This window comes from Aspergillus aculeatus (genome assembly GCF_001890905.1).
Source record: "Aspergillus aculeatus ATCC 16872 unplaced genomic scaffold ASPACscaffold_16, whole genome shotgun sequence".
NCBI classification, from domain to species: Eukaryota; Fungi; Ascomycota; class Eurotiomycetes; order Eurotiales; family Aspergillaceae; genus Aspergillus; species Aspergillus aculeatus.
In genome coordinates, this window is record NW_017962991.1 from 593,328 (window position 1) to 614,102 (window position 20,775).

A 20,775-nucleotide genomic window follows, 5' to 3' on the forward strand; every position below is an offset into this window, starting at 1 on the left:
CGCACCCATCCTGCTAAAAGCCTACCGTCTCAGAAACACAAGAGCCAGGTACCCGAATAATCGATACACGGCGATGATCCCCAGCAGGATCCCCACCCATTTGCCGGTGCGGCCGGTGGCGTAGCCGTATTCGTGCAGCACGCCCGTGCCCCGGATCTGGCACTGCGCGGCCAGGTCGGTCTGGTACATGCAGGTGCAGTCGGCGGCGCAGGCGAAGATGCGGTCGGAGAATTGGTTGACCATCATGCCTTGGAAGACGTAGGCCTTATTTGTGGGGTTGTGTTAGTGGGATTGTGCAGTTGGGGATGAGGGGAGGAGGTGGGCAAGGAGATAAGTGTGGTTGTTAAATGCAAATCAAGTAAACTGAACTAACCTGATAATCGATGTAATGGAAGACATATTTCCAGAATGGATTCAGGATGGTGTTGGTCACCAGGAACCCACCCACCGCCATCCAGAGCCCGTTGGCGAAGGCGACTAGGGCCAAAGCGATGACAAAGTTGGGGAAGATGGAGGAGACGAAAACTACCAAGGACTCGGCGGCCACGAGGTCGAGGAAGATCCACATGATCCAGGTGAAGAACGCCGTGGCGGATGGAGTGAGGTTGTTGAGCCAGTAGGCGATCACGGAGTAGAGGAGGGAGATGAGGACTAGACAGGAGTCTTGATTAGCGTCCAAGCAGGCAATGACAAACCAAGGACCTGCGGTTGCGGACGAGGAAACGTACACAGAAATGGGAGGCCGATAATGAAGTTGGACACGAGAAATGGAAATGAGCCGTAGAGACCGTTCGCACGCTCCTTGGTGAAAGTTGCTAGGTCTTCCAGGAAGGCAGGGACGTATGCAACGGCCATAAAACTCATGAACGCGGAGCCGAAGAACTAAAACATTAGTATATGTATTCAATGAACTATATCGGGCAGTTAGAGTCGCTGGCTTACTATTGAGTTGATGAATGGCTGGATATAGGCTTGTTCAGTATGCAAACGCAGCCACACAGTTCCCACCATTATGGCTAGTGCTAGATAAAGTCAGTAAGGTTAAGCGCTGGCTCTTTCTGGCACTCTGGAACATACCCATATACATAACAATCCGGATTCCGTATGCCACAATATCACGGTAGCTCTTGATGAAGGCGCGGTGCAAGAGGGACACGATAACACTGAACATCCCTGGATGACCGAGCTCTGCAATGTCCACCTTGCTGAAGCCCTTTTCGTGGCCTCCCAAGTCCTGTGATAGCTGCTCGCCCAATGCGTTACGCTCCGCAGAGTGTTGCCAAGCCGTGCAAATCTCCTCCACTTGATCCTCCGGCGCATCGAGCGTACCACCGCCGAAGTCGGCGCTAATCAGGTCGAGAATGAACTCCGCTGGGTTTGTGTTCGGCGGGACAGGATGACCAAGTCGGTCGAGATAATGCGGCACACCAGTGACAGGGCCGAAAAAGCAGGTCTGTCCGCCTGATAGCAGAAGCAGCTTATCGAAGAGTTGGAAAGTGGTTGATGATGGTTGGTGAATGCTGGCGATGATAATCAGCTAGCAGAGGTTAGCATATTGTGTCATTCCTCCCTAGCGAATCCATACATTATTTGCCACGGCCAGATTCTTGATGTAGGAAATGACTTCAAAGCTGGCAGTTGAGTCCAGACCACTGGTAGGCTCATCCAGGAACAAGATCTTCGGACAGGTGATCAGTTGACTAGCGACACTGACTCGCCGTTTTTGCCCACCGCTGATGCCCTTGCGGATTGGTGTGCCAACCAACGTTGAGGCCTGATTCTGAATACCGAAGGCCTCCAACAAAGTGCGAATGCGCTCTGCCCGTTGCGATTTGGAGACGGAACTGGACGTATTAGTGTTTCGATCGAGAATGACCAGAGATCAATTAGAGAAGTACCTTGGAAGAGAGAGATCGGCTGCAAACTTCAAAGTCTCCTGAACAGTCAATGAACCAATCAAGGCATCTTCTTGTTCCACATAGGACGTGAGCCGTCCAAAAGTGGTGTTATCCATCGCCGACCCATTAACATAGCACTCTCCAGTTTTTGTTGCGCCCGAGGATGCTACACGCCGAGCAAGGACATTAAGGAGGGTCGTCTTGCCACATCCTGATGGCCCCATCAGTGCGACCAGCTCTCCTGCTCACAATGCATGAGTTGACCTTCCTTCAGCAAGCACAAGGCAATAGAGGAACCTACCTTGCTGGATTGAGCCACTGATGCCATCGATGAGTTGTCGAGGGAGTTTTGTTCGACGGTCCTTGACAGTGACTCGTAGGTCATTCCAGGCCAAGCTTTGGACAGTGTTGTTCATCAAGAATTGATGCGCTTCGTTCCGCTCGAGATCGAAATCATCTTTCTTGGTTGGTAATTCGGCCTCCATAATCAGCTGTGGGGGCTACACCAGGTCGTCGAAAGCAGGTATGTGGCCTTGATGTACGCCAACTAAGACGGGGGAGAATTGAACTATAACCTCAGACTTGTGTGATCTCCAGAAAACAGCAACAGGGATTAGGCTGGATCTGAACAGCAGAAAAGGGCCGTTATAGGGTCCCAGCTCAACCCAGGGTTTCGTCTTACTTAAGACGAGGCCGAGCCCATTATACGATCTTTGAAGGAATGAGATCGCCGAACATGCTCGGCGTCATGGGTCATCCTGCCTCGCAGCCATAGTGGGGGGGGAACCCTGCACGTCACGGTCGGTCAGTCAGTCAGTCAGTCAGTCAGCATTCCAATGCAGCAGCAGCAGCAGCCGCCGCTTCAGGCTTCAGGGACAAATCCAGCGAACCATGGATCTGAAGCCCGAGAGAGTTGATGCCCGCTGATCGGGTGTCGCCGTCCGTGGGGTCGGATAAGGTTCCCAGTCCCCGAAATGCCCGAAAGTTATTTTTTGATGGTAAGAACAATCCCATTGATTTGCCATTCTATTGTTCTCTCGGGGAGCGGAGCGTGGTTGTCTGGTCGAACACGAGACGTGGAGTTTCGAAGGGGGAGAATAACACAAGGAAAAACAAAGAAAGGGAGCTATTTCCCCCTAGTCCGCTGGCTCCGTACGATAGTCGGTGATTCCGCACTCATGATTGGCCTGGTCGCCCCCCGAACAGCTCTGGGCAAATGGCTCATTTTTTGACCAGCTGAGCTGGGCTGAAAATGCTGGCGATAGTCGATTGTGATTGAATCCTGTCGAGCAGCATTCTCGCCTTGCGCCTTGTGCTTGAATAGTCAGTCAGCTAGCCAGTTAGCCCCGTTGCACAGACACCCAACCACAGCCCTCGGCTAGACTCTCGCCATCGTCGTATCTCAATCGCTGCTGGCTGGACGCCACTTCTAAGCGATGACCGGGGCCAGCATAAAGTCAGCAAGCTCCCTCAGGTTAACGCGGCCAAATGCTCGTCGTTGGTCTGCGACTCCCTTTCAGCCGACGGTTTATCGTCGCTGCAGCCGCGCCCGAACAAACCGTTTTTGATCAGCCATCACACACCTTGTACGACGTGTGAAAACCCCTCGCTAGATCACACTTGCTCAGCAACTAGTCTAGCTATCAGCCCTGTCGAGTTCTTTGCCGCTTGGTTGCCATTTTCCTCGGTGAAAGGGGTGGAAATTGAGGCGGGGTTTGTTCTGAGCATGATGTGATGGTTGATATTCCGTCTCACGCTGTGTACCGTCTGCGATGCAATGGAGAAGTGTGTCTGTCTCACTCAGATCAAGAAGAGCCGTATAACGATAGGCAGCTTTCCAAGCTGGAGTGACATCTTTCGGCCGAAGTACGCTGCGCGGTGCTGCTGCGCCATCGTGGCTGGTTCATGCGCCTGCTGTCACCCGTTGGAATGACAGCTACCCCAGAGAAAACGTCAGTAGGTCATTAGCTGGGGTCAAAACAATGCTGATATCGTTCCACTCTTTGCATGAGTGTAGAATGAAACGAGAATGTGTCAGCGTTGCTAATCCGGCCACGTGACTCCAAAAAAGCCCATTTCATCTTGTTTACATACGGCAACGTAGCTAGTTCCAGCCACCAAGAAAATCAAGGAGCTTGTCCCAGCAGCCTACCTCTAAAGCTTCAAATTGTCGTCAGAATGCTGCTACTTCTGCTGTTGCTGTAATTATCCCTGTCTTGGGTGCTGTGAACAACTGGAGATGCTGACAGAAGCCACATGCAGTTGGCTTCGGGAAGAGGAAATGGGATGCGCGAAGGACGACTGATTGCCCTCAACAGCAGACATCAAGCATATCCAATGTCTTCAGTGTGGGTGGTTGACGTTGAATATGAAGTAGGCCAGGCGATGCGCCATACTACTAGGCGTTCCCGAGTGTCAAAAGTAAGCTACTCACTCAAGCTCAATATATATAAAATGCGGTATTCCGAAGCATGAAAGGTGCCGAGTCAATCATATCTATCGGTATACACAGATTAATTGATATCATTTTCATGTACAATATATCTCTTCTGAGCTCTATTGCTGTCTGCGCATACTTTTAAACACTGAGGTTCTTCAATCAGGGCATCACACTTTCGCCTTTTCTTGACTTACAGTACTTGATATTCTGGCGAGTGCTGCAATGAGAGTGCTCAAGGACCGTTACGCAAATACGGGATTGATATGTGTGACTGACTGCGAGCTTGCATTCGACTACCAGATTCAACCTTGGATTCTATTAGGATTGGCTACTGTTATATGTTGTTGTATGACAAAGTGAGGGAGGCTTTGGAGACTTCAGCAAGCAGCAGTGAATTGAAGTTGAGTTACGCTGAGTGAGCTGCCTAAGGCATAGCATCGTATTCGTTCCTCCTGCCACTTATGGCATTGTCTCACTTACTCCCTCACTCTCTTCCCTCCCTCCTCCATCTTTCTACTGTCAATCCCACCCAATCTCCAACTTCTTTGACCTTCCCCATCGTTTTCTGAGCAGAATCAGATCAGTTATCGACCGCAACGGATGATACTCCTGCACAGCTCGTTATTTCTCAGTCCTGAACCACAGCAGAATGAGACATCGAGCTTTGAGAACAATAGTCAGCGGCAAATCTGCACCACTTGGCTTCACCGTCTTATCTGGGCAGAGATGAACTGATCAGTAATCATCGAGAGATCTCTCATTTCAAAGACCCGCCGCGATGACAATTTTCCACTCATTCCGACGCTTCCTGTCATTCCGTCAATCAAGTCGAAAGAGTGTTGACAACTGCCGGTCTCGAGACGGGGATGCTTCACGGCACTCTGCAGAACCCGAATCCGAACTCGGGATACTCCTTAATATATTTCTTCTTACGAGTCAATTTATGCTGAGGTAGTGGAGCCTATGAAATCCTGTCAGGACCCTCAGGATTATTGAAGATAGCAACTGCCAAGAAGTCCGTTATCAAGCCATCGGCGCAGGCACGACGGTTTCAACTTGCGAATGGTTTGGTGGACGGTGCCGCCGGAACATGCCCAGAAGGACCGTGGGTCTGATGTCTTACCTGAGCAGTCCGCCGACCAATGTCCGCCACAACATTTCTATCCTTATTTCTTGGGATGGGTACTGGACCCGCTCGAGCTTCCAGAAATACGCTAGGGCAGAGTAACCGCTCAGGATTATGGTGGAAACTGCTCATTTAAGCTTGCATTCGGTGAGAAACATCTCCTCAGGATGCCCATAAGCCAAGCTTCTGCTAACAAGCTTGACTTGCTTGACTGAGTCTCTTTCGTGGGTCAATTGCATTGGCAATAGACCTTGAAAAGGCTTGTCTCTCTTGTTGCCAACAAGCATCTCGCAAAGCTCCTTGCAATGAGTCGCATCGAAATTCGCATTGTTGCCTACAGCAAGCCGATAGCCGAGCGGGGCGGGCAGCAAGCCACCAGGCACTAACCCACTCTGCCTGTTGCTCCGTCGGCATTTTTTTCAGGGCGTTATATTGCAACCATCCACCGGCGATCATGAAACCATCCGCCACTCATGGAGGTAAGTTATATTGCATGGCCAAAGGGTCTGGCTCGATGTCTCGGCGCCTTGCCGAATGGGAGACTTCAGGGGTGTCTAAAGCGAATACAGACAAGCTCCAACCGGTGTGAGTGGTCAATCCTCGCGGCTAAGGATAAGCTTGCGTTTCAAGTTCGACAGACGAACCCTTTGGGAATCGGTTGAAAACCACCCCGAGACTCTGAGAACCCTATTTAGAGCCAAATCGGGGTGCTCGACGACCTCATACTAGCCCTATACGATTTAGTCGCTCGGACCCAGTGTGCTCTGGGCCTGCTTGCCAATGTACCTACCTTCATTTCAATTTACCGGAATTCTTCCATGCCAGAAACCGTTCGATATAGCTAATAGCTATAGCTCAGAAACGTGCCCCCTTCTCAGCTTGAGGCAGCGCAACCACGGTACCATAAATACCTTCTTCACCCGCCTGGTTGTCATGATGGATTCTCTTCTTCCTCATCGCACTCCTTTGCTCTCTTTCCTACCCCATCCAGTCTCTCTTTAATCGGTTTCTCCTGTTGATCCAGGTTTTCATTCATTTCATCAAAATGCATTTCATCAAGTCCTCTATCTTGGCTGCCACCATGGGCGCTGCGCTGGTCGCAGCTGCTCCCACCGACATCGAGAAGCGCTCCAGCTGTACCTTCACCGATGCCGCCAAGGCCAAGTCTGGCAAGACCTCTTGCTCGACCATCTACCTCAACAACATCGAGGTTCCCGCTGGTGAAACCCTTGATCTGACCGGCCTCAAGTCGGGCACCACTGTAGGACGCCCCTGTTCCTGAGATGCATGGTGCAAGCTAATCATTTTCCCCCAGGTTATCTTCGAGGGTACTACCACTTTCGGCTACAAGGAGTGGAAGGGTCCCCTGATCTCCATGTCCGGTACCGACATCACTGTCAAGCAGGCCTCTGGCGCCAAGATCAACTGCGATGGTTCCCGCTGGTGGGACGGCAAGGGCAGCAACGGCGGCAAGACCAAGCCCAAGTTCTTCTATGCCCACAAGCTGGATCAGTCCAGCATCACTGGACTCAAGGTCTACAACACCCCCGTCCAGGGCTTCAGCATCCAGGCCGACCACCTGACCCTCACCGATGTGACCATCGACAACTCCTCCGGTACCTCCGAGGGCCACAACACCGATGCCTTCGACATTGGCTCCAGTACCTACATCACCATTGATGGCGCCACGGTCTACAACCAGGACGACTGCTTGGCCATCAACTCCGGAGAGGTATTTGCTCAGCCTGCCGACTATGTTGTTGATTCTAGCATCTAATATTGTCCTCTAGCACATCACTTTCACCAACGGCTACTGCAGCGGTGGCCACGGTCTCTCCATCGGCTCCGTCGGTGGCCGCAGTGACAACACTGTCTCCGACGTGACCATCTCCAACTCCCAAGTCGTCAACTCCCAGAACGGTGTCCGCATCAAGACCGTCTACGATGCCACCGGTACCGTCGAGAACGTCAAGTTCGAGGACATCACCCTCTCCGGCATCACCAAGTACGGTATCGTCGTCGAGCAGGACTACGAGAACGGCTCCCCCACCGGTACCCCCACCAACGGTATCAGCGTCAAGGACATCACCTTCGAGAAGGTCACCGGTACCGTCAAGAGCTCCGCCACTGACATCTACCTCCTTTGCGGTTCCGGCAGCTGCTCTGACTGGACCTGGTCTGGCGTCAGCGTCACCGGCGGCAAGAAGAGCTCCAAGTGCAAGAACGTTCCTTCCGGTGCCTCTTGCTAAGCAGGTGGATGTGTTTCTGCTCGAAGCCTTTCTGGGCCATCAGAGTGCGATCTCGTGGTGGATGGGGTAGCCTGTCAAGGGGATGGGAATAATTCTTTCTAAGCTCATCCCTGAGAGTGAGGCCTTGTGCATATAATCTATAATTCAGTCGAGGGCAACAACAATACAACTTGATTGGCAGCCACTTCTTTTCTTGGCCTTGCATTGTGTTTGTAGCAAGTAATCGTCTGCAGAAATGTAGAAATTGGAGCATCGTCAAGCTTTGTCAGACCGGATTCTCATACTCACGACAGACAACAACTCAGCGAATAGGCTAAGTTCCAAGCCATGTGCCTCACTCCAGCCGTCATTCCCACGACCGGATCCCAAAACCCTGATATCACACTGACATACCACTACCCGCACGTTGAAATCCCCTCCAAACCAAAGAAAAATCGAGCAAAGAAGCCCCCCCTGGCGCTCCATCAGGAAAGCAATCTTCCCATCGCATTCCATCTAAACCCTCCGCATTTCCGAAAACCGCATACCCAACCCATTGCCCCCACACCACCCTGACCCCCCCCTCCCCCAAGCCCAGCGCAGTAACCCCGACCTCAACTCCCCCCCCCCCCTCCCCCCAAACACCGCAATAAAAAGAAAAGAAAAAACATGCCACAAACAAGACTCGACCCTGCAACCTCGCCGCCCCGGAAAACTGAGGTAAGGGAACAAAAGACATGATTGGCAATGTCGAACACCCAGCAGCGTTCGACATTGCCAATCATGCCTCTGAGGGGTGAGGGCTACAGTGGATTAGAACCAGCCCTGCTGGTGTCCGTCTGGACCGTGATTGCTGGGCTTGGGGGTCTGCGCAACGGGGTGGGTTCGGGGGTGGAAGGGTGGGGAGTGCGTGAGGAGGGCGGTTTTTTTGAAGGGCAGGTTGGCTGTCTTTCTCTCTTTTCGGTTTTGGTTTTGTTTGGGGATGGGGGGTGGGGGGTGGTTGGGTTTGCGATGAAGGTTAGGTTTACCTGGTGTGAGATGGGTGGGATGGGATGAGTTTGGTAAATGGGGATTGACTGATATCCTGGCATCCTGGCATTCGGGGTCTGGGGTCTGGGGTTCAGGTGGAAGTAGGACTGCCTACACATTCATAAAATTTCCAGTGATGGAAGACAAGTAATCCTTTACCGTATCTATATTCGATGAAGAAGTCCTTTCATCTATATATATCCAAAAAAGGCCGAGTGGGTTGGAAGAAAAGAGAAGGCTGGATCCAATGCTAGGTATTCATAACATGTAACAAAAATAGCTATTCAAGATTCTAGTTTGACTTTTTTATTTCATTTCCTTGTCGCGTCCGTTTACATACTAGAATAGAGACAAAACGTTAGAATGCATTTTTTGGACGACGTGTTATTTGGGGCACGTTATCTTGGACGAAGCCGAGATGGGGGGAAAACAGACCGGTTGACGGGGCTCAGACCGACAACCCGCATGCCGTTGTGAAGAACCTGGCGGGCAGACTCGTACAACGCCATACGGGCCTTCTTGAGCTCGGGCTCGCTACCGACGACCTTCAAGACATCGTAGCTGGAGCTCAGGACGTGGGTCATGCGGAAGAGGTAGGTGAGGATGGTGGTGGGCTCCAGGGTCTTGGTGGTGTTGAGCAGGACATCGGGCCACTGGGCGAGCTGGCGGGCCAGGTCGATGGCGTGAGGCTCCTTGAGCAGGCTGAGATCGGCATCGCCGAGCTCCTCGACATTGAGGCCGGACTTGCGGACAATGGAGCACAGACGGGCGTGGGCGTACTGGAGGTAAGGACCAGTGTCACCCTCGAAGGAGGTCATGGCATCCAGGTTGAAGTCGTAGCCGTTGATACTGTTGCCAATGAGTAAAACTACACGTCAATTAAGCAAGAAACACATACCGCTTGCCAGTCATGTCCTGGACCATGACGGAGGTAATACCCAGGATGTCGGCGGTCTCCTCGGGGTTCTCGACCTGCTTGTACTTCTCCTCGTTCTTCCTCATGACCTCGTGCATCTTGTCACCCACATCACGGAGGATATCGTCCAAGAACTTGACAGTGCCCTTACGGGTGCTCATACCACGGACCATACCGAAGTTGATGTGCTGGCAGCGGTTGGCCAAGTCCTTGTGACCCATCAGCTCGGTGATCTTGAACAGTTGAGCCAAGTGCAGATCCTGCTGAGCGGCAACAACGTAGATCATCTTGTCGAAGTTGTACTTCTCCGCACGCTCGGTGATGGCGCCGATATCACGGGTCAGGTAGAGGGGCGTGCCGTCCTTGCGGACAATGATAGCCTTGCCGAGCTTCTTGGCACCGTGCTTGGTGAAGTCCACGATGACAGCGCCCTCGGACTTCTCGGAGACACCGGTCTTCTCAAGGGTCTGGTAAGCAGCGGTCATGCTCTCCTGCTTGATCTGAGACTCGCCGGAGTAGACGTCGAACTCGATGTTGAGACGAGCGTAGGTCTGCTCGTACTTCTTGATACTGAGGTCACGGAAGCGGCGCCACAGAGCGAGGGCCTCGGGGTCGCCGTCCTCCATGCTCTTGAAGTAGCGACGGGCACTCTCGTCCTCACTGGCATCAACGAGCTTCTGCAGCTCCTGCTCCAGCTCCGCCACATCCTCGCCCTTCTCCTTCTTGGCCTTGATCTGTTCCTTGAGCTCCTTGATGGGAGCCTCCTGCTGGGAGACGATGTTGTTGATCTTGACGTAGACGTCGAACAGGTGGTTGATGGGGTCCTTGGTCAATTGCTCCTCGTTACCGAACTGCTTGAAACCGTTGGCCAGCAGACCGTACTGCTTACCCCAGTCACCGAGGTAGTTCATCTTGATCACATCCCATCCCATGACGGTGTAGAGGTTGGCCAGGAAACCACCGATGATCGTACTGCGCAGGTGACCCGCGTGGAAAGGCTTCGCAATGTTGGGCGAGGAGAACTCGACGATGATCCTCTTGCGACCCTTGGAAGGATCGGCGGCGTCGCGGAGACCCTGGTTGCCGTTGGTACCATAGGCGGACTTCTGCTTGAGAATGCGGTTGATGACATCGGAGGTGAGGATTTCCGGCTTGAAGAAGAATTGAAGGTGGACTCCGAAGGGGACGGGGGGGAGGACGAGGTCGGATTCGGGGAACTTCTCGGCGAGTTCCTTGCAAAGCTCCTGGGGGTTCTTCTTGATTTGAAGAGCGGCGACCTACAGTGCGTGACACTATGTTAGTCTGTTTGTCGCGAAAGAGCCTTGGCAGCCCAAGAGATATTGGAGCCCAAGGTGAAACGTTTGTGGTATATATCGCATACCGGCAACACCAAGTCACCCTTGTCGAGGGAGTTCGTCCATGACAGGCGAGAGTAGATCTTCTCGGCGTCAATGTCAGTGGCAGCGCTCAGCTTCTCAGCGATGTGCTCTCTGTAGACATCGACGACGTTCAAAGAGGGGTAGCAGTTGGGGAACTTGGAGGTCTCGGTGGTGGACTGGAGAGAGAGGCCCTCAACGGAGGAGACGAGATCGGCAGCGGAGGTAGACATGGCGACAGCTACGTTCTTCTGATGCGTCGCAGTAGCAAAAGAGGAACGCCAGGGAGAGGTTAATTGAAAGGAAGAGAAAGCACAACTAGAAGAAGAGGAGGAGGAAAGGAAGAAGCGACGACTATTGTGTGGACAGTATGACTGGGCGGAAGCAGTCTTGAAAACGGCGTTAGAAAATCGCCGGGCCCCGCTTACCAGAAGGCGACCCATCAATGGAGGGGAAGGAAAGGGAAGGGAAGGTGGGAGGGAGGGAAAAGCACCAACTGGAACACGCCTCAGCCATACAATTAAGAGAGGGGGAACTCTTTTTTTTCTTTTCTTTCGCTCATTGACTGACTCAATGCGGCAGGCAGCCCACCATTCTGCCATGGGCGGTGAATGAATTGATTATTGTCACATGACTGACCATATCCACGTGACTTACCCCAGCCCTTGGGAAAGCCCTACTATCCCTGTCATAGCCCAACTCAGTATAGCCTCTCCTGACGTCACTCCTTCAGCGCAGCGGCCTTCCCATGGTCACCTGTTCGACTGCGAGTTCATCAACACGATTTCACTTGTACTGACCACTCTACCACCTCATGATGCACTGTCACCATCCCAATCGCCTCTCCCACAACACTTCAACCCATATTCCGCGACACCAAAATGGCTAACAGCCGCCACGCGGCCCTGTCCAAGTCCATCCAGCGCGCGATCTTCCGCGACCCAGCCAGCTTCCGCAAGACGGTGCTCGGCCGATTCCTCGCCTTCTTCACCATCCTCTACATCAAACTCATCCGGTACGGCCACGTGCAATTTCAGAAGCTGCGCAACGAGGTCTGGCAGATCGACGAGGAGGAGTACAAGGCTAGCTTCCGCAATGATAGCAAGAAGACCGTGCCCTTGAAGCCGATGGGCGACCTGGGTCTCTCGGGATCGGTATGCGTCCCCCCATCCCCCCCCCTCCTTAAATTCTGGTCTTGGTGTCTCTGCTTTAGATTCGTAAGGCTAACTTTTATGTGTGCTTACGGCAAATAGACCTTCTTCAGCACCTCCAACTCCCGCTTCCTGATCAAAAGCCTGCCGCGACACTTTGAGCATTCCTTCTTCCGCGAGGAGCTGCTCGATCCGTACTACAGGTACATGACGGAGCATCCGGAGTCCCTGCTGGTGTGGATCACCGACTACGTCTACTCGCCGTACTGGACGATCGGGAATCTAGTCGGCACCACCCCCGCCCACCACATCATCATGGAGAACCTACTCTGCGGCCGGGATACGGATCCCGCGGGGGATCGGTGGGAGACCTACGACCTGAAGCCGGTTGACTATTTCTTTCCCGAGCGGGATCTGGTCCCCGACCCGCTGGTCAGCAAGGCCACCTTGAGCAAGATCGCCGATAATTTCGATGACAAGGTCCGCATCAACCAGTCGGCGTATGTCGCCCTCATGCAGACCGTCGAGGCCGACACGCAGTTCCTCGAGGACGCCAACGCGGTGGACTACTCGCTGTATCTGGTCCGCTTCCCGGCCTCCTCGACGCCGGATATCGTCGGGAAGCCCGTTCCGTGGCGGATTGGGCTGGAATCGGCCGATGGGAAGTGGAAGTACCGCGCCGTCATCCTGGATTTCTTCTGGGCCAGGCACAAGCTGCATGCTCAGGCCATGACAGGTGTGATTCAGACCTTCAATGTGATTGGGCGCCAGGGCCCAATGACCATTACAACCACGCCAGATGAGTACAGGAAGAAGTTTCTGACCATGGTGAAAGCCATGATCGAAGTTCAGGAGTAAGCTAGCCAGAGAACCTAATACCACTCATAATGTCTATATCTGTGCACAGAGTATTATGATAATATCATATCGTTTCAAAGACCAAGTGCAACTTGGCCCTGGCAATATCGTTTCGTTTTAGGTAGATTTCGCTTTTGCGCATTCACTCATAACACCGTATATCTGCAACCCCTAGATAACCAATGATACAACCTTTCATGATGTGACGTTCTATCATATCTATAACGTGTGGAGGTACCGGCACTCAGGCACCGGTCCAGCCGACCGCGAGACGAATACAAGACACTGCAACCCAGGCACAAGCCGCTTAGAAGCAGAAGACCTGGTCCTCGAGCTTGCTGACGGGGCGAGCCTTGGTGTAACCAAGAGACTCGGTGGCCTTCTTCATGGCGCTGACCATGGGAGGAGGACCGCAGAGGAGGATCTTGATGTCGCTGGCAGGGGCGGGGAGGCGTTCCTGTAGTCAAGGAAGCATTGTTAGCACGTAAACCGGGTTGGATCGACTGGCGGGTGCAACGAACCTTGATCATGTCGGGAGTCACGAAACCAACACCACCGGTCCAGCCCTCGGGAGGGTTGTTGAGGACGTAGTAAATGCGGAAACGGTCGTCCTCCTTGGCCAGCTGCTCCAGCTCGTCCTTCATGAGGATGTCATCGGGGTTAACATTGGCGAAAATGAGGTCGACCTGGGTGTTGTCGTTGCCACCGTTGCGGGGCCGGTTGCGGACAATAGCCTTGATGATCTGGTACATGGGAGTGATACCGGTGCCTCCAGCGATCATACCAATGTGACGGCACATGTTGGGAGTGTAGACCATGGCACCCTTGGGGCCGCGGACCTTCATGGTCTGACCGACCTGCAGGGTAGTCAAGTACTTGGAGATGTTACCCTGGGGGTAAGCCTTGACCAGGAGATCGAAGTAGCCGGCCTCGTTGTCGGAGGAGATGGGGGTGTAGGAGCGGACAACCTCCTTGGGCTGGCCCTCAATGTTGGCAGCGAGAGAGATGTGCTGACCGATGGGCAGACCCAGGATATCGGTGGGGCGGGGGAGAGCGAAACGGTAGATGGTCACATTGTGGGAGATATCGGTCTTTGCCTTCAGGGTGAAGTGCTGGAACTCAGTGGGGTTGAGCACCTTGCGCTGCTCTGGAAAATGCGATTTCGGGTCAGCAACTTGATCATTTAATTCCAACCTGGTAAGCTTGTGGTGATAGACGTACTGTTGCTGAACAGCTTCCAGCCGAGGAAGACAGCAGCCAACGCGACCGCGAAGGGAACAAGGGCCGAGAAAGAACTGGTCGAGATTAGTTTCTGTCAGTCCCCAATGGCATGCGCATTGTGTAGAAAATGCTTGAAGGCCACAAACCTCATAATGACGGCTTCTCCAGTGGGTTGAAAGTTGAGTGACAACCGAATGGAAGGGGAGGGAGGAGGAGAGATGGGGGAAAGGAAGAAGAGGCGGAGGAGGAAGAAAGTCAGAAATAAAGGTGAGTCGGTAAAGGGACAGCCGGTAAGAGGAGACTCAATGTTTTGTGACGGTAAAAACAGCGGCAATCCCAAAGTCACGGGAGGGGGAATTCCCGATTGGGTAATTCAAGGGGGTCTGGATCGGCTGCTTATCGATAATCGATAAGTTAACTCGATAACCTTGAAGTCTGTTGAATTTGTTTACTGCAAGGACAGTAGATGAAGAGCAGATAGATATACAGAACAAGTACAGTACTCCAACACAAGAGAATAATACCTTTCTATTGAGTTAATCTACACGGAGTACAATACAGTACATTGAAATAATTGAATTTGTCAACTTGTACAAGTTTAAAAATACGTCTACTGAGCTTTTGTGAACAACAACAACACACCACACACCACCCAGGCCAGCGCGGAATCCAGCCCCGTTGGGGATTTGCTTTCCCTCTTCTTCACTTGGGGTAAAGAAACCCGTTCCAGTTCTTACTCGGTAGATCTCCCCCTCACGCCACTTTCAGGCTCCGACCCTGATTTTCCCTATCTTGTTCAACAATTCCGATCTCCATTCTTCTTTCGCCATTCTCCTTTAGTTCCATACTCCATACTCCATAATCATAGATTTCTTCCCCTCTCCCCCTTCTCACCCCTCTCCCCTTCATTTCCAAATTAGACATCCTCTTCCAGCCATGACGATCGACACCAACCCGGCCGAAGAGCCCCCAGCATTCAACCTAACCGAGGTCGATCGTCAGGTCCTCGCGCAGACCGATGAAGAATTTATACTCCACGACTGGGAGGATCTCAAATCCATCATAGGTGTGTGCCTTTTCTTGAATCTGGAATCACATTTTTACTCTCTATCACCATACCTATCAAATCCTACTGTTACCCCTCATTCCTTCCCCCTCTCCCTTAATCACCCCTCCCCCAACAACAATCCCGCCAATTCCGCATTTCCCTCCCCCAGAACAACCACCAACCACTAACCAAACGGCCCTCGGCAAACCCAATAGCGCGCAACGATCTCGGCATCCTCAAGCGGAAACCCTCCGACCTGCACCGCTACCTGTCGTGGTCCGCCTCCACGAAACAAAAATACGGCTCTATCACCAACTACATCTGCCAGGAGCGACTGCACTGGGCGCTGCCGGACACCAGCGCCACCCTAACCACCACTAACACCACTAACAACACCATCAACAAAAAACCAGGACCAACTCCTACCGCAGCGGATAGCGGCCCGGTCTTCCCCTACAACAACCCGACCCCCTTCGCCGACCCAGCCGACTACAAGATCCTGCGGAACGACTGGCCCTACGGCCTGAGCCCGGGGATCACGCACTTGGTGGTCTGGCTCCGCACACCCGTGGCCGTGAACCCGGACGACGGGGATCTGACGCCCGAGTCGCGCGCGCTGATCGAGGGGTTCGTGCTGCGCACGTTCGTGGGCCGGTTGGCGGCGGAGCAGCGCGGCGGCGCGGGGTTATTCCCTGATTCGCCGCGGGACCATGTGCTCTGGTTCAAGAATTGGACCGCCTTGCAGAGTGTGCGCAGTCTCGAGCATATCCATGTCTTGGTGCGGGATGTGCCGGAGACGATCTTGTTGGAGTGGACGGGGGAGGGGCCGCCGCAGCATTGAGATAGATGAATCTTGGTGGTTGCGAAGGGGGGCGCGGGGGCGGTTGGTGGGCGAGATGCATATAGATATATATCCATGCCATCGGTATCTACTGTCAATAAAGCAACCGATTTGTCGCGTTTGGCGCATACCCCAGCTTGAACCACCAATGGGAAATCCTCAATTGAACCTACATAGCATTGGGAATCGTACACCTCCAAACAAAGCATACATAAGCGACAGCTTAGAAAAATACAGCAACCGAAACGAAGGAAGACGACATCATCGAGGAAATAATCATTGCTCCCTCTACATCAAACTATGTAAATAGTGTCACTGCCACTGCCACAATAAGAAAAACCCCTCAAATGCGCCTGCTCCCTTGAAAACAAACCCATTCCGGAAACCATTACCCCACCCTACTGATCATGTCTTTTGCTCTTCCACAAACTTCAACGCCTCTTCCCGCGACACCACGTCGATCGTACTGGCCTTTTGCCGGAAGCTGACGCCGTAGCACTTCTCGGCCACGTGCAACATCTCCGGGCGGAAGGTCGTGCAGATGAACTGGCCGTTGGTGGAGTCCGAGATGGACTTGAGCATCTGCGCGACGGCCGTCCGGTACTGGGCGTCGAGGTTGGCGTCGATCTCGTCGAAGAGATAGAAGGGGGCCGGATCACAGGCCTGGATCGCGAAGACCAGGGCGAGAGCACACAAACCTGTTAGTGGAGAGGGTTAGGCGATTGGCAAAGAAAACGGTAGGAAGGAATACGGAAAGGAAATAGAGGGCCTTACTCTTCTGTCCACCACTGAGCTGCTGGATCCGTTGCTGGTCATCGTGCTTGCTGTTGAAGCTGACGCTGATGCCAACGCCAACGTAGTTTTCCACGCTTTCGCGGTTCTCCTCGTCCTCGGACTCCAGGTCATCGGGCTGGCGGAGAGCGCGGTCCGTCTTGCGCTGGATGATCAGGCGCCCACGGCCAGCCGGGACGAGCTTCTCGAAGACATTGTGAAACTCGCGCGAAACCTGCTTGAAGGTACGCTCGATGGCCTCATCCTTGCGCTGGTCGAGGACGGTGATCAGATCGTCGATGGACTTTTCGGATGCCTCGAGCTCCTCTCTTCGGCTCGTCAGCGTCTCACGCTGCTTGGTGAAGCTGTTGTACTGCTCAAAGGCCTTCTTGTTGACGTGAGAGTACTTCTTGAGGCTTTCGTTGACCTTGTGCAGTTTCTTGACCACCGTGTTCGAATCCGTGTTCTTGTACTTGCTGAACGCTTCATCCGGTAGCACACCCAGGTCGCGGATGTTGGCAGCACATTCAGCCGCCTGTTTTGTCAAAGCCGCCTTCTTCTGCATGCTCTTCTCCATGCGACGCTGGTGTTTCTCGATGGACTTGGCCAGTTCTTCGAGTTCACGGCGGGTCTCGGCGTTCCGCTGCTCGAGCTCGGAAACACGAGCAGTAGCCTGGTCGATCGAGTCATCCACCTGCTGCAGGCGTTGAGCAAGCTTCTCCAGGGCCTTGTGCAGGCGCTTCATCTCCCGCTGTGTCTCCTTCAGGTTGCCTTGGCCATCGTCGTCGGCCATATCCATATCCTGGCCTATGAGCTGGTCCAACCGCGGGTTTAGGTTCTCCCGCAATTCCACCTCAAGAACCGACTTACGAGCCTCGAGCTCACTACGCTGACTGGACAGCTCTTGGTATTGACGTCGCAACTCTTGCGCAGTGTTGTTGAGGGTCTCTAAGCGTGCTTCTTCCTCGTTACTGAGCGCCTTCTGGAACGGTGATTTCAGTTCTGCCTCGAAAGCACTGACTTGATCAGACAAAGCAGCCAGGTTGTTCTCAATGTTGCGGATAGCCCGGCGTTTGGCTTCCAGGTTGTCGGTCTTCTTCTGGAGAAGATCGCGCTTGGCCTTCAGCTCTTGTCGCATCGGCCCGCTGCTGTTCTGCACCTGGTGTCTTTGTTGTTCCAATTTCTGCAGTTCGCCTACGGATTTCGTGATGAGCTGGTCCAGATGCTCCAATTCTTTTCGGATCTCGGTCCCGCGGCTCTTCTTGTTCTCATACTCATCTCTCCACTTTGTCAAGTTCTTCACGGCATCGAGTCTTGACTGCCGCGAATCGTGGAAACCACCAGTAAGGGCACCTCTCTTGTCAGAACGATCCCCCTCCGGCGTAATCGCATTGACTCCGTGGCTGCGGGCATACTGTGAAGCCACCTGCAGGTTCGGGCAGATGATGGTCTTGCCAAAGACGTGGTTGAAAGCTTTCTCGTATTTCGCATCAAACTGGAGTTTCTCAATCATGGGGATCGTGTCGCTTGCTCTGGGCATCTTGATGGGTCTGGTTCGTAGCCTGTTCAAAGGCATGAATGTGACTCGCCCAGCCTTCTCCTGCTGGAGGATTTCCAAGACTTTCGTGGCAGTCTCGTCGGTATCGACAACATGGTGGAAGAGACTTTGACCCGCTGTAACTTCGACGGAGGTCCGATACCGATCACTGACTTCGAAGAGTTCCGCCAGGGTACCGTATACTCCCTCAAGATTGTACTGGCGCTTGATTCGTCTGACGGCCGCAATACCGCGGCTTGTGTTGTGGTCCATCATCTGAGATAGATTGCGTTCCGCGCGCTCCACTTCGTTCGAGGCGTTCGACAGAATCGAGTCCAGCTTGGCTTCTTCTCTCCAAAGCTCCTTTCGCTGGTCCATCAAGCGGTCCCTCTCATCCTTGGCGGATTGAACCAGCTGTTCCACGGACTGCATAGTGTCTCCTCTGCCATCAATCATCTTGCGCAAGCGCTCAGTCTCCGGCTCGAGAAGCGCAATCTCATTCTCAAGCTCCTTGATATCCTCCTGGGTCTGCGCCATGACGTCCTGGACTGAGGAAATGGAAGCATAATTCTCTTTGATCTCTGTCTGGAGCCACTTGTCGCGCTCACCCTTGTTGCGGAAACGGGAGTTGCGACCTTGCTTAGCATACAGCCGTTGGCGTGCCGTCTCTGCTTCGGTAAGCTTGGCCTTGACAGCCTCCTCCTGATCCTTGGCAGCGTTGAACTGGGGTAGAAGCTCCTGCAATTCTGCCTCACGCTCCTGGATCGCCTCCTGCACGGTCTTGAGATCTTCATCGTGACGTGCCTTGAGCGCCAGAGCGGCAGCCTGGTTGTCGGACAGAGACTTGGCCTGCAACTCAACCTGCGCCAGAGCTTTAGAAGCCTCGCGACGCTCGTCTTCCAATTGAGCCTTGTCAACCTTTAGGAATTCGATCTGCTGTTTGCACTCGGCGATCTCCGAGTCAATCTGCGCCATTTCCTTCTCTCCCTGGATGAAGCGATCGCGGTTCATATCAGTGTCCTCAACGCCCGTCTGCCTTTGCTCCTCCAAGCTGTCGAGGAAACTGGCAATCTCCTGCTGCTCACGAGAGTAGATGGTGTATTCCAAGCATCGGCGTTCCTTGTCCTTCTCCTGATAATTCCTTAGCTCGTCCTTCTCCTCCTCCAGTTCCGCCAGACGCTCGTTGATGAAATCCAGAAGCTCGTCGATCTTGGCGCGCTTGTTGTTTGTCTCGTGCATGATCTTCAGCGACTCCGCCCGGCGGGCCTCGTAGACCTGGGTTCCGGCGACTTCCTTGAGCAGATTGAGGCGCTCGGAGTCCTTCATGTTGGTCAAGGCCGTCACGCGACCCTGGGGCACGATGTAGTACGGGTTGGACCGGGAGAAACCGGCCGACTCGAGCAGGTTCATCACATCGGATTTGGTGGCGTTCTTACGGTCGAGGGTGTATTCGTCTTTCTTCAGGCCGATCGTGCGACGAAGGACCACCTCAGGCTTGCCGGTGGGAAATCGGTCGTCCGAGTTGTCGAAGATGATTTCCACGTACGCCGACATCACCGCGGACCCCGATCCTTCCTATTGACTTGTCAGCTTTCGCTCGCGCGCGCGCGACGGCGGGAGGGGAGCGAGTTGCTCCCAAAGCCACGTACATGAAGAAGCGCCTGGCGCTCTTCTCTACCCAGGTGCGTGTAGGCATCACTGAGAACGAAGCGGATGGCGGCGAAGAAGTTACTCTTGCCGGATCCGTTGCGACCCACGATCACATTGTGTTTCGGCGAGAACGGTTCAATGACTGTTTGGTCCTTGTAGCTGTGATGACAAAATCTCCTTTAGCTGGGCCTGTCTGGACTAACAACTAATCATCTGGTCTCTTACCTCTTGAAGCCCTGGATAATAATCTGTTTGACGTACATCTTGACGAAGCGGCGCGCATGAGACACGAGAAACAATGGCAGTCGATTACAACAACCAAGTCATCACGCGTCAACCACAGACAAGAAGATTCACAGGAGCCTGCACCCTAGTTGAAGGTTAATTGGGGCGGCGAGAGAATCTAATCACGACCACCAGGAGTTAAATGACACCTGCGATGAATGGGTGGTGAGCTTTGAGAGCGGAACCACGCGTGACAAACGACCCGATATTGTCGGTGTTCTTCGCAACGCGCGTTGAGAGCCGCGGGGTTTCTGCCGGGCGGTGACCGTGCACTTTTGGGGCCCGCACTCAAGGTACCCGGCCGCCGGCTATTTTTTTCCCAATCTACATTTGTTCAATCATTTTTTTTGGGAGGCACCAATTCGAGGAAATTCTGCCACCAGTGTTGGAGAATTCCTTC

General features: G+C 53.4%; 7 protein-coding genes across 7 annotated transcripts; 3 read left to right on the top strand and 4 right to left on the bottom strand.

Annotated features, from left to right (window-relative positions):
* Window positions 1-21: 21 nt before the first annotated feature.
* On the bottom strand, window positions 22-2,383 carry ASPACDRAFT_54449 (putative ABC transporter; the record flags this gene model as incomplete). Its single annotated transcript, XM_020202880.1, has 8 exons — window positions 22-264; window positions 374-651; window positions 729-882; window positions 943-1,022; window positions 1,078-1,537; window positions 1,586-1,844; window positions 1,899-2,139; window positions 2,200-2,383. 8 exons carry the CDS (start codon window positions 2,381-2,383, stop codon window positions 22-24), a joined length of 1,899 nt encoding a protein of 632 aa, XP_020052913.1.
* A 4,126-nt stretch (window positions 2,384-6,509) lies between these two features.
* ASPACDRAFT_46746 (glycoside hydrolase family 28 protein) lies at window positions 6,510-7,713 on the top strand (the record flags this gene model as incomplete). The annotated part of the gene is made up of 3 exons (XM_020201835.1): window positions 6,510-6,725; window positions 6,780-7,196; window positions 7,255-7,713. 3 exons carry the CDS (start codon window positions 6,510-6,512, stop codon window positions 7,711-7,713), a joined length of 1,092 nt encoding a protein of 363 aa, XP_020052914.1.
* Window positions 7,714-8,946: 1,233 nt separating this feature from the next.
* On the bottom strand, window positions 8,947-11,419 carry ASPACDRAFT_81258 (arginine--tRNA ligase). Its single transcript, XM_020205833.1, has 4 exons — window positions 11,019-11,419; window positions 9,620-10,914; window positions 9,157-9,570; window positions 8,947-9,060 (listed from the first exon to the last, which is right to left on the bottom strand). The coding sequence occupies exons 1-4, from the start codon at window positions 11,244-11,246 to the stop codon at window positions 9,054-9,056; spliced, it is 1,944 nt and encodes a 647-aa protein (XP_020052915.1). The 5' UTR covers window positions 11,247-11,419; the 3' UTR covers window positions 8,947-9,053.
* Window positions 11,420-11,894: 475 nt separating this feature from the next.
* Window positions 11,895-13,022, top strand: ASPACDRAFT_54453 (phosphatidylinositol phosphate kinase family protein; the record flags this gene model as incomplete). Its single annotated transcript, XM_020202881.1, has 2 exons — window positions 11,895-12,167; window positions 12,267-13,022. 2 exons carry the CDS (start codon window positions 11,895-11,897, stop codon window positions 13,020-13,022), a joined length of 1,029 nt encoding a protein of 342 aa, XP_020052916.1.
* A 307-nt stretch (window positions 13,023-13,329) lies between these two features.
* ASPACDRAFT_46749 (cytochrome b5 reductase family protein) lies at window positions 13,330-14,394 on the bottom strand (the record flags this gene model as incomplete). The annotated part of the gene is made up of 4 exons (XM_020201836.1): window positions 13,330-13,479; window positions 13,544-14,169; window positions 14,244-14,317; window positions 14,390-14,394. 4 exons carry the CDS (start codon window positions 14,392-14,394, stop codon window positions 13,330-13,332), a joined length of 855 nt encoding a protein of 284 aa, XP_020052917.1.
* A 605-nt stretch (window positions 14,395-14,999) lies between these two features.
* Window positions 15,000-16,132, top strand: ASPACDRAFT_1882862 (GIG1 family protein; the record flags this gene model as incomplete). Its single annotated transcript, XM_020198301.1, has 3 exons — window positions 15,000-15,309; window positions 15,507-15,650; window positions 15,705-16,132. Exons 1-3 carry the CDS (start codon window positions 15,180-15,182, stop codon window positions 16,130-16,132), a joined length of 702 nt encoding a protein of 233 aa, XP_020052918.1. The 5' UTR covers window positions 15,000-15,179.
* A 281-nt stretch (window positions 16,133-16,413) lies between these two features.
* On the bottom strand, window positions 16,414-20,557 carry ASPACDRAFT_81261 (chromosome segregation protein SMC). Its single transcript, XM_020205834.1, has 4 exons — window positions 20,316-20,557; window positions 20,090-20,249; window positions 16,907-20,015; window positions 16,414-16,830 (listed from the first exon to the last, which is right to left on the bottom strand). Exons 1-4 carry the CDS (start codon window positions 20,351-20,353, stop codon window positions 16,538-16,540), a joined length of 3,600 nt encoding a protein of 1,199 aa, XP_020052919.1. The 5' UTR covers window positions 20,354-20,557; the 3' UTR covers window positions 16,414-16,537.
* Window positions 20,558-20,775: the final 218 nt, after the last annotated feature.